Source organism: Chionomys nivalis, chromosome 8 (assembly GCF_950005125.1).
Source record: "Chionomys nivalis chromosome 8, mChiNiv1.1, whole genome shotgun sequence".
Classification (NCBI taxonomy): Eukaryota; Metazoa; Chordata; class Mammalia; order Rodentia; family Cricetidae; genus Chionomys; species Chionomys nivalis.
The window spans coordinates 4,134,394-4,147,063 of record NC_080093.1 but is presented as its reverse complement, the minus strand read 5'-3'; the positions used below and the strand labels follow the sequence as shown (position 1 = coordinate 4,147,063).

The window sequence follows — 12,670 nt, the reverse complement described above, 5'->3', positions numbered from 1 at the left end:
TTAAAATGAAGTTCTATTGCCTATATAAATTATTTTTTTGAAAAAAACCAACACAACCTGAACAGGAAGATTAAGAATTTTTGGAACACTGAAGGCCTTTCAGGTTGTCTACAGAAATGAGGGTAGTTGTACCCTGTAAGACTGACCTAATTTTCGGTCTCAGCTGCTGGACTTGGTAGCCCATTCACTAATGACAAAACAATGAAGATGCAGACACAACCGGGAAGCAGAAAGCAAAGAACGACATGGTTCCAATGTGGCACTGAAGCGCAGGATCATGGAAAGGCAGACGGAAACACACACAAGCTACGCTGCGGAATGCCTACTACAGCCCGTGGTAGCAGTGGAGCGGGCGATCTCGGCAGCACGGGCAGAAGTCTGCAGGGTTAAGGCTACCTGTTAGCAGTGAGGAAGACAATCCAGATATGATCTAAAACAAACTTAACTGGGCGAGGATATGTTCTGGTGGATGCCCTGCAATTTTATCCACTCTGCCCGCCAGAATAATGCCCCTGCCAGCAGGCTCTGGGCCAGCTTATGCAACAGGCAACCGAGTCAAGCCAGTCCGTCCACGCCATGAGTTTTAGACCAGTTCTGGGTCTCTGTGCGTTTTGCATACAGCCAGGCCGTGGGAGGCAGTTTGGTAACCTTGAAGCATTTTGCGTGCACAATGCAATTTGGTGTTAGGTTCATTTTTTTCACTATTCTGCCCCTCGATCTATGCACTTTTCTGAAACGTCTTTGTGACATTTCTTTGCATGTTTTTAAGCAATTCGTTTCACACTCTCCTAGGAAATCGTCGGTTTGACTTAGCTGCATGGGTTGCATACCTATGGCGGCAAGCGAGGGGGGACCGGGCCAGTGGTCCGTCTCAATCTTTGATATCTCGTTGGGATCTGGCGCCTGGGCTGCTGGGAACTTGGAAAACTTGATGATATCTTCTGAAGCCTTGCTCTGGGCTGCCAAGGCAGCTGCATCTAGGTGGGAACCAGGGATGCTTAGCTATGGGTCTGTAAGGGACACCCCAGACATGACTTAGCTATGGGTCTATAAGGGATGCTGGTACCACACAGACATGACTTCCCATTCTTCATAGAACCTTTCAAGGCTAGAACTCTCAACACTTTGGCCATCATAGCTCTGTCCACTCTCTAACTTTTACATATTCTTGGGACTAGAAATTTTGATAATTAGAAATTTGAAATTAAAGAGCTAAGTAGAAAGCAGGAGAAGTTATATTTGGCTGTGATCGTCTATGACTAGGGAGGGGCTGGCTTTTTCTTTAGGGGCCAGAAGCCACAGATATGATAATCTAGTTCATTAACCCTTTATGCACTCTATATGGGTCTTTGAATCTTAGAAGAAACTGAAACGGAGAAATCCACTTCCGGCCTTGTAGGATGTTATTGTGATTTATGGTCCCACCCAGACTCACTGTTGTTCGGGGTCTGTCCAAACAAGTGAGTCGGTCAGCTTGGAAACAAGAGCGACCCCGGCCAGCAACGTTAGTTCCCAGGGTTATCCTTAGTGGAGGACTCACTGACTCCGAGCCCCAAATCCAAGCACAGAATCGAAGCAAAACAAACCAGATTAAGGGAGTCAGTCCCTAATTCCAGCAGACTTGGCAAACCGGCTTGGCATTTTAAAACATATTTATAAGGCTGAAGTTAAATTACTTTTCTTTGGGGCTCCCCTATTTTTAAATCCAGAAACAATTTTTTGAATATTCCAATTCTTCTAGTAACTTTCTGGCTCAGAATGTTAGCACAAGACTGGACTTCTAAGTAAAAAGGAAGAAAGGTGATTTTTTTTTTCTGGCAAATGTTCCAGGGCACAGGTATCAGTTTGGGACAGGACACCTATCTCTTAAGCATGGAACAGAGTTCTGTGAGCGAGCCTTGGAAAGTGGTACTCTTGCTGTGCTATGTTACCCACTCCCAACAGGCTGAAAAGGAGGAGTCCTGCCAAAAGGTTATCACGGAAGGAACCTAGCCATTCCTTCTACACAAAGCCTAACACCATCCACCTCCCTGGCTCTTGTCTGATGGCTTTTTAGGGAGCTGGGGGCCAGAGACTCTAATATTTACAGACATCTCTAAGCCGCTACGTCTAACTCTGGGTGTTTTATTGTTAACGGAAACAGAAGAGCGTGGCTTCAAACAGTACTTACTCATTAGGATTGGTGTGTCAGGAGTTAACATTCACATGTTAATGAGTGTGTGGAAGACATTAAACCATAAAAACAAAAACAAAAACAAAAAAACAATGTTAATAAACTTAAAATGCAAGCACAGGATGTAAAACCTTGAAATAAAAAAGAAAAGGAAAACCAAACGAAACACACTTTTCCCCTCCCTGGAAGCTTTTTCTCACTTATTTTCAGCTGAGATCTGGATTCTTCCTCATTCCTCACTAGACTCTGAGAACTAGACTCAAATCTCCAAACACAATTAATGTGTAATTTTCAGAGTTCACTGAAAAGCCAGTTTGGGCTATCTATCTAAGGCAGAGATTTATGGCAGATAAACCCAGAGAGGCCTGAGAATGGTGGGGGAATGAAACTCGCAGAAAATGCTGTGATTTCTTGGATTTAAAAGACCTATCTCCCCAAAAAGTGAAAATACCGTAATAAATCCATGCTTCTAGGCATGTAAGAGACACACTTATCTAAATTACTGGTGCTTATGGACGAGAACACCTGAACACAGAGGGTGTATGCCCATGAACCACACAGCTGGCTCTGCAGTGCGGGATGGGCCCTTTGCTTGCCTCAGGCTTGCTGCTCTGTCTACTATGGGGTTCATTTTACTGGCTTTAATTATTTTTACTAGTTGCGAGCTCATCAAATTTATTTAAAAGTTGGTTAAATTATTCAGCAGTGTAGAAAAGGTCATAGACAATTTGTTGATGCACGACCACAATTCCCCCTTCTATGGACAGGATGACACACAGTTTGACGGTGCTCGAAATGGACAAAAGCTTCCCATCTGAGCTAAATTCTCTGTACCAGGCACATGGATTTCAAGTCAGTATTCGTATCCTGTCAGATTACAAGGGCATGTCAAATATGTAGTGTGCCCCAGTCTGAGCCACCCTAACCACTTCAAGAAAGAGAGAACAGAGGAGCCCAGCTGAGCCCGCCACTTCAGAGCTGAGGAGAGCGAGGTAAGTTACCATGCTGTTTGTAGATGGGAGGCTTTCGGTAAATGTTGATCCCTTGATCTGTGGAAATGAAAAGCAAAGATGTGTGATTATGGGAACCAGCTCAGAGATGGAGAAAAAGAAAACAAAACAACAGGCCGACCAAAGGGTGGACCAAAATAACCCAGACGGCTGACCTTCGTATTACAAAGACTGAGCACACTGGAAGAAAAGACAACAGAAATGAGCTGAGTCTACACATGAGTGATGTGGGCGCCTTTGTAACACATCACAGCACATACAGAGGGCTCGCTCGTGAGCCGTTTATTTCACACACAGACATCACTGGAAGTGGGATCGAGACAGGAAGCGATGCACGCAGTGGAGACGGAAAACAGACGTAACCAGTTTGGGGACAAGGAACTCCCAAATCGCTACTGTCAAGAAATTGAGCAGCCAGGAGTTACTACCGGTGGCTCAATTTATGAACTCAGCTAATGACAGGCACAATGGGAAGCGATGTGGGCAGCAACACACTTGGATGATCAACAAAGTCCTAATCCAGACAAGCCAAATTTGTGTTGAGAGGTGAGAGAGGAAAAGGAAAAGCGGCACAAAACGCTATCCACATGTCTGAAGAGACTCAGTCTGCTTACGCCAACATTTCACTTCGACTAAAAATGGTCAGATATTTCCAAAGTTCCCTCTGTTCCCTTATTGTCTTAGGTACTGTACGTTGGTGGGGAATTCTTCATATTAAAAAAAAAAAATTTGAATGTATATAACAGTTTTCAAGATTAATGAAAAATAAATTTTAAAGAAAGTCCTAGCTAAATGTTTCCAATCTTACTGTACCTTCCTGATTTGCCTGGGTAAATTCAGACTTTAAAGAAAAGAAATGAACAGAAATTGCAGGTAGGCATAGTTATAGGAACCTAGTCTAGGGTCATTCATGAAACTTCTGGTGGCCGCAGAAGGCTGGTCACTCTTATGGACTGAGCTGATCTGACTGCCAGGAGAGTGACAGGCTCCGGGTTTCCAGCTTTTGATTTGCTTTGTTTTTTGAGACAGGGTTTCTCTGTGTAGCCCTGGCTGTCCTGGAACTCACTCTGTCGATCAGTGTGGCCTCTGCCTCCCAAGTGCTAGGCTCAAAGGCGTGGGCCACTGTGCCTGGCTGGTTTTCCCATTTCTGATGGTGAGTTATATTTGAGCTGTGGTGGTTAGCACCGTGAGGGCAAAGCTTGCAGTGCCAAGCCTAAATTGCAAGATATTGCGGCAGGCTGTGCAGCAGACCTGCTCACTGTCTGCACTACAGAAACACTGCCCAGCTGATCTGTGGTACAACTCTGAAGGAGGTGATGCTGTAGTTCAGTCTTTAGGAGGAGAAGCTCGTGAGGCGGCTCTTAGGTTAATTTGTTAATGCCAGCGAACCACAATTTGAGGGGAGGGAAACCCAACCCTTCTTGTTGGTCTTCACCCTCTCTGCCTCCCACTCCCTTCACAATCTCTGTAAGGACACGCGAGGGCTGGGTGAGTGGCTCGGTGGGCGAGCACTCGTACGGTTTAATCCCCAGACATGAAAAAAAAACTGTTTTTAATTGAAAACTTAGGCCTTCAATTTTAGGCCCACCAGTTTTGAATCTGATCATTCAGAAGGCCAGATCCTGCAATTTAGTGTTTGCTGATTGTATATATCTTGATGAAGGAACATGAGAGATGGAGACAGACGAGATTACACAGCTACATTCTACACCGTGACAGGACACCAAGACACGCCGTGTCAGCTCCTACCTGGAACATGGAAATGTTTAGGGGCCTGAGCGTAAGTTGGAGTTAGAGGGCGACCGTCGGGCCTGTAAGGGAGAGGGGAGCTCCGGCCGCTGGACGGCTCATTGCCTCCAATGAGAAGAATGGAAAAAACAGAATGAGAGAGGGGAGAGCGATAAGGGAAACCGAGCAAGTGTATCAAAATTCACAACAGGCTGGAGGCGGGGCAGTGTCAGAACGGCAAAACAAAGAAAATAAACTCAGTTTGTCAACTTGGCTCATAAAAGTGGCCTCGGGCTTAGTTTTCCAAGGGGGAGATTGGAGCTCAGGTAGGACCAGGTTCAAAGCAGCCAGCAGTCAGGGAGGCAGCAGCATTCAATGCATGCAGCAGAGGCCGTGAGCTCCGCAAACCGATGAGATGGTGAGTGTGTGGGAGGAAGGGCCAGGCACGATGGCAGAGGCTGGCCACTAGAGTGTGTTTCTCTTAACTTGAGGCTAAGGCTGGGCTCCTCAGTGGTCACCCGGTCCTTCCCCTCACAGTGTAAAATGCTTTCATTACAGCATATGTTTCTGTTTGCCTTGCTCTGAATCGACAGATTTCAGATGGAGTTAGACCCCTTCTGTCGGATACCCTGGGACTATCCGTGTTCTCTTCCAAGATGAGGCTCTTCCTGGCTAGCACTTCGATCCCTAACACTCTAACTGAACCTTGGGGCTCGTGAAAACCCGGGAAGGAGATAGCTTCTGCCTCGGCTTCCCAGGTCTGCCTACCGTGGTACCGCTACACTGTGCACCTGCTCACTCAGAGGACTGACGTGCAAGCTCAGGAAGGAGGCGCAGGCTCCATCGGTTCTTTAGTTAGTTCCTTGGAGCAGGGCATCAGAGAGAAGGGCCCCAGGGGAGCTAGAAGGCGACCAGCTAGAGACCTAGGCCATCACAAACTAGAGTGTGCTGAGACTACAGCACAGGAGACTGTCCATAGCGGAGACACGACCCACGGGGTGTGCCCATAGCGGAGACACGACCCACGGGGTGTGCCCATAGCGGAGACACGACCCACGGGGTGTGCCCATAGCGGAGACACGACCCACGGGGTGTGCCCATAGCGGAGACACGACCCACGGGGTGTGCCCATAGCAGAGACACTATCCAGGGTGTGGAGGGCTCGAACTTAGCTGCAGATCTACAAGTGTAGACAGACACACATGCACACTCACTCACACACATACAAACACACACACACACACACACACACATCCTCCTTTTCTGTCCATAGTACAGGGAACTGCATATGCAAAATCAGAAAGAAACAAGCTACTGGCCTAATTTGTCCTCCTGCCCGCATCTGAGCAAGCAACCATGTCCTAGGAACACAGTAGAGCACCGAGGGCCGCCTATGGAAATATAACTGTGAATGACTGTCACAGTTGTTCCTAGAGGCCTTCATTCAAGTCAGAAATCTCTCTTATAGAACATGATTTTCAATTTTTAGACCACTTTGTAGACTGTTGCTTCATTCGCTTAGAGTACAAATATTTTATATTTTATTTTATTTGTTTGTTTAGAACTGGGATTGAGTTTGGGGCCTTTGCACATTTTAGCCAAGTGTTCTAACCACTGAGATAATTATTTCAAGCAGATTACATAGACTGTTAGGAAACAGTTTTGGCCACGACTTCTTCAAGTCAAAGCGTCCGAAATCTAACCAGCAAAATATGAAAGAAGTCAACTACCAGCGCTCCATTTTTGCCTCCCGGATATGGATGTGATGTCTAAGAGGTTTACAAAGGGGAAGGGAGAGAAGAAATTCAGCAAAGCTCTGGTTTTGGCAAATCTCCAGGCATGACACTGTCTGCATGGCCCAGCCAGGACTTCTCAACATAATGAAGCTGCAAGGCCGGAAAAAAAGGAGAAAGGCTCTTTCAGAGAATATCGTTATAGAAAACAACGGGGAAACCAGTGAGGCAGAGGCAGCCTGGGAGGAGCCTGCAGGTTTTAAACCAGCGTCTCCAGCTCAGTGAGCCCCAGGGGCTTGGGCTGCAGGCATCAGAAAGGAAGACCAGGGGCACTTGGCCAGCAGAAGGTTGGGCTCCTTCTTCCGGAGTGACAAGGACCTGTTCTATTTCTATCTGTGTTCCTGGGATGGAACAACCTTCTGAGTTATGTTCCTTGATGCATACTCATTAAAACAGAAACCGCCATTGTAGCCAGCTAAGTGCCAAGATCAAAACTAACACAAAACTACGCATGGTGGCTCACTGCCTACAACCCCAGCCCTGAGGAGGCTGAGGTAAGCCTGGGCTACAGAAGGGCTCCAGGCCAGCTTGGGCTACTGAGTGAGATCCTGTCTCAAAAAGGGAAACAAAAATTAAATGCAAAATAAGACAATGTCCCATTTGAAAGACATCTGTGGGGGCTGGAGAGATGGCTCAGAGGTTAAGAGCACTGGCTGTTCTTCCAGAGGTCCTGAGTTCAATTCCCAGCAACCACATGGTGGCTCACAACCATCTGTACTGAGATCTGGCGCCCTTCTCTGGCATGCGGGCATACATCGAGGCAGAAGGTATAATGTTGTATAAATATTATGTACTTATTTATACACAATAAATAAATAAATCTTTAAAAAAAAAAGAAAGAAGACATTTGTGGTGCAGCCAAGCTTCCTCCACTCTGAAGCCCTCACAGGCTGTAAAGGCTTCCTATGTAAATCGAAACATGCTTTGCAAAATAGCTGAGAAGCAGCTCGTGGGAGAAAGCTGTATTTAGCCACACACACGCTTAGGCTTTAAAAGTTAAATATTCTTGAACAAATATTCCATGATTTACTTTTTAGATTAGTTAAAAAGCTCATCTGATCTAAAACCTGAGGGTAAACTTATATATGAATTATACAGATAATTCCATATAAACAAAATGTTAGCATATATCTAATAAAAATGAGAGAGAGCATTAAATATGTTTAACTATAAAGTCAAGGCCATACTAACTCCTCTTGACTTAGTGATTTTTATAATTTAAACCCATGATACTTGACTACATTTAAAATGTCAATTTCATAGCCGGGCGGTGGTGGCGCACGCCTTTAATCCCAGCACTTGGGAGGCAGAGGCAGGTGAATCTCTGTGAGTTCGAGACCAGCCTGTTCTACAAAAGCTAGTTCCAGGACATGCTCCAAAGCCACAGAGAAACCCTGTCTCGAAAAACAAAAAAACAAAAAAACAAAAAAAAAAAAAGAAGAAAAAAAAAATAAAATGTCAATTTCAGACTCAAGCAGAAAAAACACATTTTTTATTTTGACATTTGAGCCTCACAGAACTCATACAATTTTAGTAACTATATTATTTAAATGACTGAAATGAGTCTTTGTATTAGCCTCAATAAGAATGTAATGTTTCCTTTAATTCCAGCACTCAGGAGGCAGAGGCAGGCAGATTTCCATGAGTTCAAGGCCAGCTTGATCTACAGAGCACATCCTAGGAGAGCCAGAGTGATTACACCGAGAAACCCTGTCTCAAAAAACCAAATAATAATCATAATCATAATTTTCAGTTAAAAAGATGTAGAAAATAAAATTATGCTTCAACACTTAGAGTGCATGTAGATTTATCCTAAAGCAAGAGCACCTAATCTGGAAAAATTCCTCTGGATAAGAGAGGCCCAGCGGCTGGATATGAGAGGCCTGGCATCTGGATATGAGAGGCCTGCCATCTAGCCCAGGTCCTTTCTCTTCCTAGTCTTAGTCAATGACTTCATCAGGACCCCAGCTCCTAGCTCCTAACTAGGCCTCCATCACAGGAATGGTCTGAAGATGCATGGGATGAGGCAATAAGAAATGAGGTGTGGGATGGAGCTCAGTCTCTGGAATGCTGACCTAGCGCACACACGCCCTGGGTTTGAGCCCCAGCACCACAGAAACTGGTTTTGGAGGCACACACCTGCAATCCTTGCACCAGGAATAGAGGCACCGAAGGATCAAGGGTCCAAGGTCATCTACTCCTCCATAGAAGTGTGGAGCTAGCCTGAGCTACGCAAAAGTACTCAGAGAGCACCACACTGATGGTTGCATAGTGACGATAGATACCTCACCTCACACACCTAATGACCCAGGAGAGAGTCCTTGTCCTCTCCTTCAGGTTCATAAATGAGACAACGTTCACAAGGACAAGAGAATAGTTCAAGGTCACACAGATTGCAAGCAACGGAGAAGATATGCAAATCCAAGATGCCAGTGTCCACTGGCTCCCCGTGGCAGTGCCCAGACCAGGGATACGTAATCCCCAATGTGTTATGTTATTTGTACACATGCTATGCAATTTTAAAGGGCTTGTTTAACAAACATCATCTCTCTGAAAAACAAAACACACCATAATCAGACAAAGCAGTTTACCCTTTAATGGGTCAAAAATAAAAACCATTGCTTTGGTTGACCAAGGACTGCTATATGAAGCGCTCATTAAAATACATAGTGGATGCTTTTTCTCAGTAATTTCTTTATGGCTATACAAAAATTTTTAAGAATATAACCTTGTTACTCAGATACAAAAACAACCGCATACTGTAATATTCAGCTTCCATCTTTGGAAGCCCCTCCCCCTGGGAGTTGCCTTTGTCTGGACTCCACCTCCGGGAAAGCCAGGCAAGCAGTGACCCTTCTCCAGGGAGGGCCAAAAAGCAGCCAAGCGGTGGACCATTCCCACAGGCTATTTCGGCTGCCGCCCAGAAAGGGAACACGTGGTCTCTGGGTTTTGTGTGGTCTCCCCTGCTCTCTTCCCCTCACCATGCTTTCCTGGTCACCCGGGAGCACTGTATTAAATGTGGGAATCTTTTATTCCATCTAATTTGGTCTGATTGGAATTATTTGTGTCAGAGAGGCTAGTCTTAAGATTATTCCCAGGGGGAGGGGGCTTCCAAAGATGGATGCTGGGTATTACAATACTAATTATCAATAACAGTTTTAAATAGCCAGTCAAGACTTCTGGAACGTTCTGTGCCTGCCCCAGAAGTTTTGCTAATGGTAAATGGTATCTAGCACCATCATATGCCGGTCATATTATTTTCTTTAAAAACAGCACCAACTTAATTTTATGTGCATGAGTCCCATGTGCATGCAGTACCTGGAGAGACAAAAAGAGGGCACCAGAAACCCCTAGAATTGTTTGTGAGCCACCATGTGGGTGCTTAACCCAGGTCCTCTGCAAGAGCAGAAAATGGATTTAACCACTGATGCATCTTTCTAGGTCCCTGGCTGTATTATTTGCAAAACGTGGAAAATGCTGAGGCAGCAAATGTATGAGATAATTGCACACCCAGTTCCTAGCACATCTGCATTTCAGGAGGCTACACTAGCCACACAAGCTTGGGTAGACTGATAGTGAGTGTCCGGGGCTGGAGAAGTGTCCCAGTTCCTCGGCAGATACAGCACAGGCGCTGTGAACACCCAGGACTACAGAAGCCCTGAAGGCCACTTTCAGATCCACAACAACCTCTGCACTTGCCTCCCCCTCCTCGCACTGCTTCTGTTGGCTCATGTGGTCCAAATCAAGGCAACACAACAAGTTAGCATCCTTCTGGGGATCCTTTACCTAAATGGTGGCCTTTCACAGCCTGTCCCAGGCTCTCAAGGTCCTTCAGGTGGAAAGTTCTGGGCAAAGGATTCTACAGAACCATACACAACAAGGAAGCAAACAGCCAGAGAGCAACACAGGGAGTAGAGGGGAGAAATGCCAGGCAGGGAATGGAAAAAAAGAGGCAGAGTCTGCCTGTCTTATCCATCTCAGAAACTAATTAGGACAATCAAAAGCGAAGCACTCAGAGTCAGGTGCCTCAGAGAGAGAAGTTACGCCGTCCACACACGGTTCTTCTCACAGTGAAGGCGACTTCATTATGTGTTACTCAGTACTGCTGTGTTTTACAGAAACATATCACAAATGAAACCCAAGAAAACACGTGGTTATATATTATATTTTGCCACTGACACATACCAAGACAAAATAATAATATATTTTTCTAATTGGTAGGAGATAGCTCTTAGTTCCTAAGTACACACCCCATTGCTTAGAACAGAGCTCTTGGAGAGAACACATCTCTCGGGATGCGAGATGCCATGCCAGTTCGAAGGCTGCAGTTGGGGGCAGTCACACGCAGGCATGCTGATGGGTCAGAAGCTCAGTGGCTCTAACTCCTGGAGATGCATCTTATTAGCCTTGTGGGGTGCTAATAAATCTCCGCTATGCAGGCCAGGTGCCCTGCCTCCTTACCTTTGACATGGGGGAGGAAGTGGTGTCTGAAGGGGGGGTTGGGACGGGAGTCGCTGTGGGTGGAGCTGAAGCTGCTGGGGCGCAGGGGGGACCACCTGTGCACACCAGGAGACAAAAGCTCTGTGCAGCAGCAGGGAATCAACCAATCGGGGCAGGGCGAGGTGGAAACAGAAAAGAAGGAAGAAATTAACACAGGAGCAAGGCAGGTGCCCAAGGTGGGAGAGGGAATGAAGAGCATTAATCAGAAATCTGGAAAAAGGAGCAAGGACAGACCGAGGGTTAGGAATGCCCCTGTGGAGGGCTAGGCAGAGGGCAGAATCTTCAGACTGGCTCAGCTGGACACAGCATCACTCTCTGAGAATAAATGGCTTGTCGAACATGGTCTCTGGGACACTGGCATGATAATGCCAGCTACACAGTGTTAGGACTGAGCACGTCACATAGACTCAACCACTGCTTCAACAAAACAACCCTCAGAAACCCACGTAAACAGACGGCAATCATTTCAAGTGTCTTGAAAAGACATACCAATATGTCAGGGTCGTGTTTTGTTTTGGTTTTTTTTTTAAGCCACAGGCTTACAGTGGAAATCACATTTTATTTTATATTCCTTTTGCATGAGGAAATCCATGTTGTATTAGCTGGGTGAGCAGAGTTATCCAGGATGCTGGCAGTAGTGGGGATCCTGAGGCAGGAGTCCAGTGGCTTGGAAGGAGAATGGACCATCAAAACTCTATCCCAGACCCGGGGAATTAGAACATCATCTGGCATCCAGAACGTACAGGGTGGATATTTGGTTGCTCCACGGATACATAAATATGTTATTGGTTTCACTTCTAGGCAACAAAAATATTTTAACGCTGAACACTTGGTGTCTTGGACATGTGTGCTACTGGGAGAGGAGGGAGAGAATGTTCTGGAGGCTGTGGCATCGAAGCTATGACTGAAACAGGCAAAGCTCCCTCCTGCTCACCAGGGACAGGGTCTTTTAGGGGAAGAACTGTGCTCAGTGATCGTTCCCCTACTATTTGCGCTATTTCCAAAGGACAATTTCCGGGTTGTCACAGGCCACTCTGACAATCTCAGGGCAGGGCTTAGTGGTCCCAGCATGTTATACGTAGAGTAGCACCAAAATGATTTCAAATTACCAAAAGATTAAATAAAATCTCATGGCCAGGTACAAATAAAATGACTATAGTTATATACTAAAAAGGAACACACTGAAAACATTCATTTCACATAATTTAAAAAATATTAAAAAATTTGCTTGTCCGTACGTGTGTGTATGTGTGTGTGTGTGATACTGAATTGACCTTACACATGGTAGGCAAGCACCTTACACAGTCACAACCCCAACCTTTTCTGGAGAAACTGATCTATTCCGAAAGGATCCAGTAGGTTTCAGTCCTCTGGATGAGTTACGTCTATGACCGTGAAGAGACAATGGCAGCTTCCTAAGGTATGATCATTCCTGTTGGTTTTAATTCTTGTGTATCTTATTTAAA

The 12,670-nt window shown here is 45.6% G+C and overlaps 1 protein-coding gene across 4 annotated transcripts in view; it reads right to left on the bottom strand.

The window, feature by feature from the left end:
- Nucleotides 1-12,670, bottom strand: part of Ablim1 (actin binding LIM protein 1) — a 281,482-nt gene that overhangs the window by 13,599 nt on the left and 255,213 nt on the right. For 3 of the 4 annotated variants that reach the window (XR_009057579.1, XR_009057580.1, XR_009057578.1), the window contains exons 13-16: nt 11,166-11,285; nt 4,933-5,037; nt 3,175-3,222; nt 831-977 (exon numbers count right to left, since the gene is read on the bottom strand). Coding sequence is in view for 1 of the 4 variants with exons in the window: in XM_057778252.1 (XP_057634235.1) it covers nt 831-971; nt 3,175-3,222; nt 4,933-5,037; nt 11,166-11,285 (414 nt within the window). In the remaining 3 variants the exon portion in view is untranslated. The remainder of the gene's footprint in view (nt 1-830; nt 978-3,174; nt 3,223-4,932; nt 5,038-11,165; nt 11,286-12,670) is intronic. The other variant, XM_057778252.1, reaches the window with a different exon arrangement.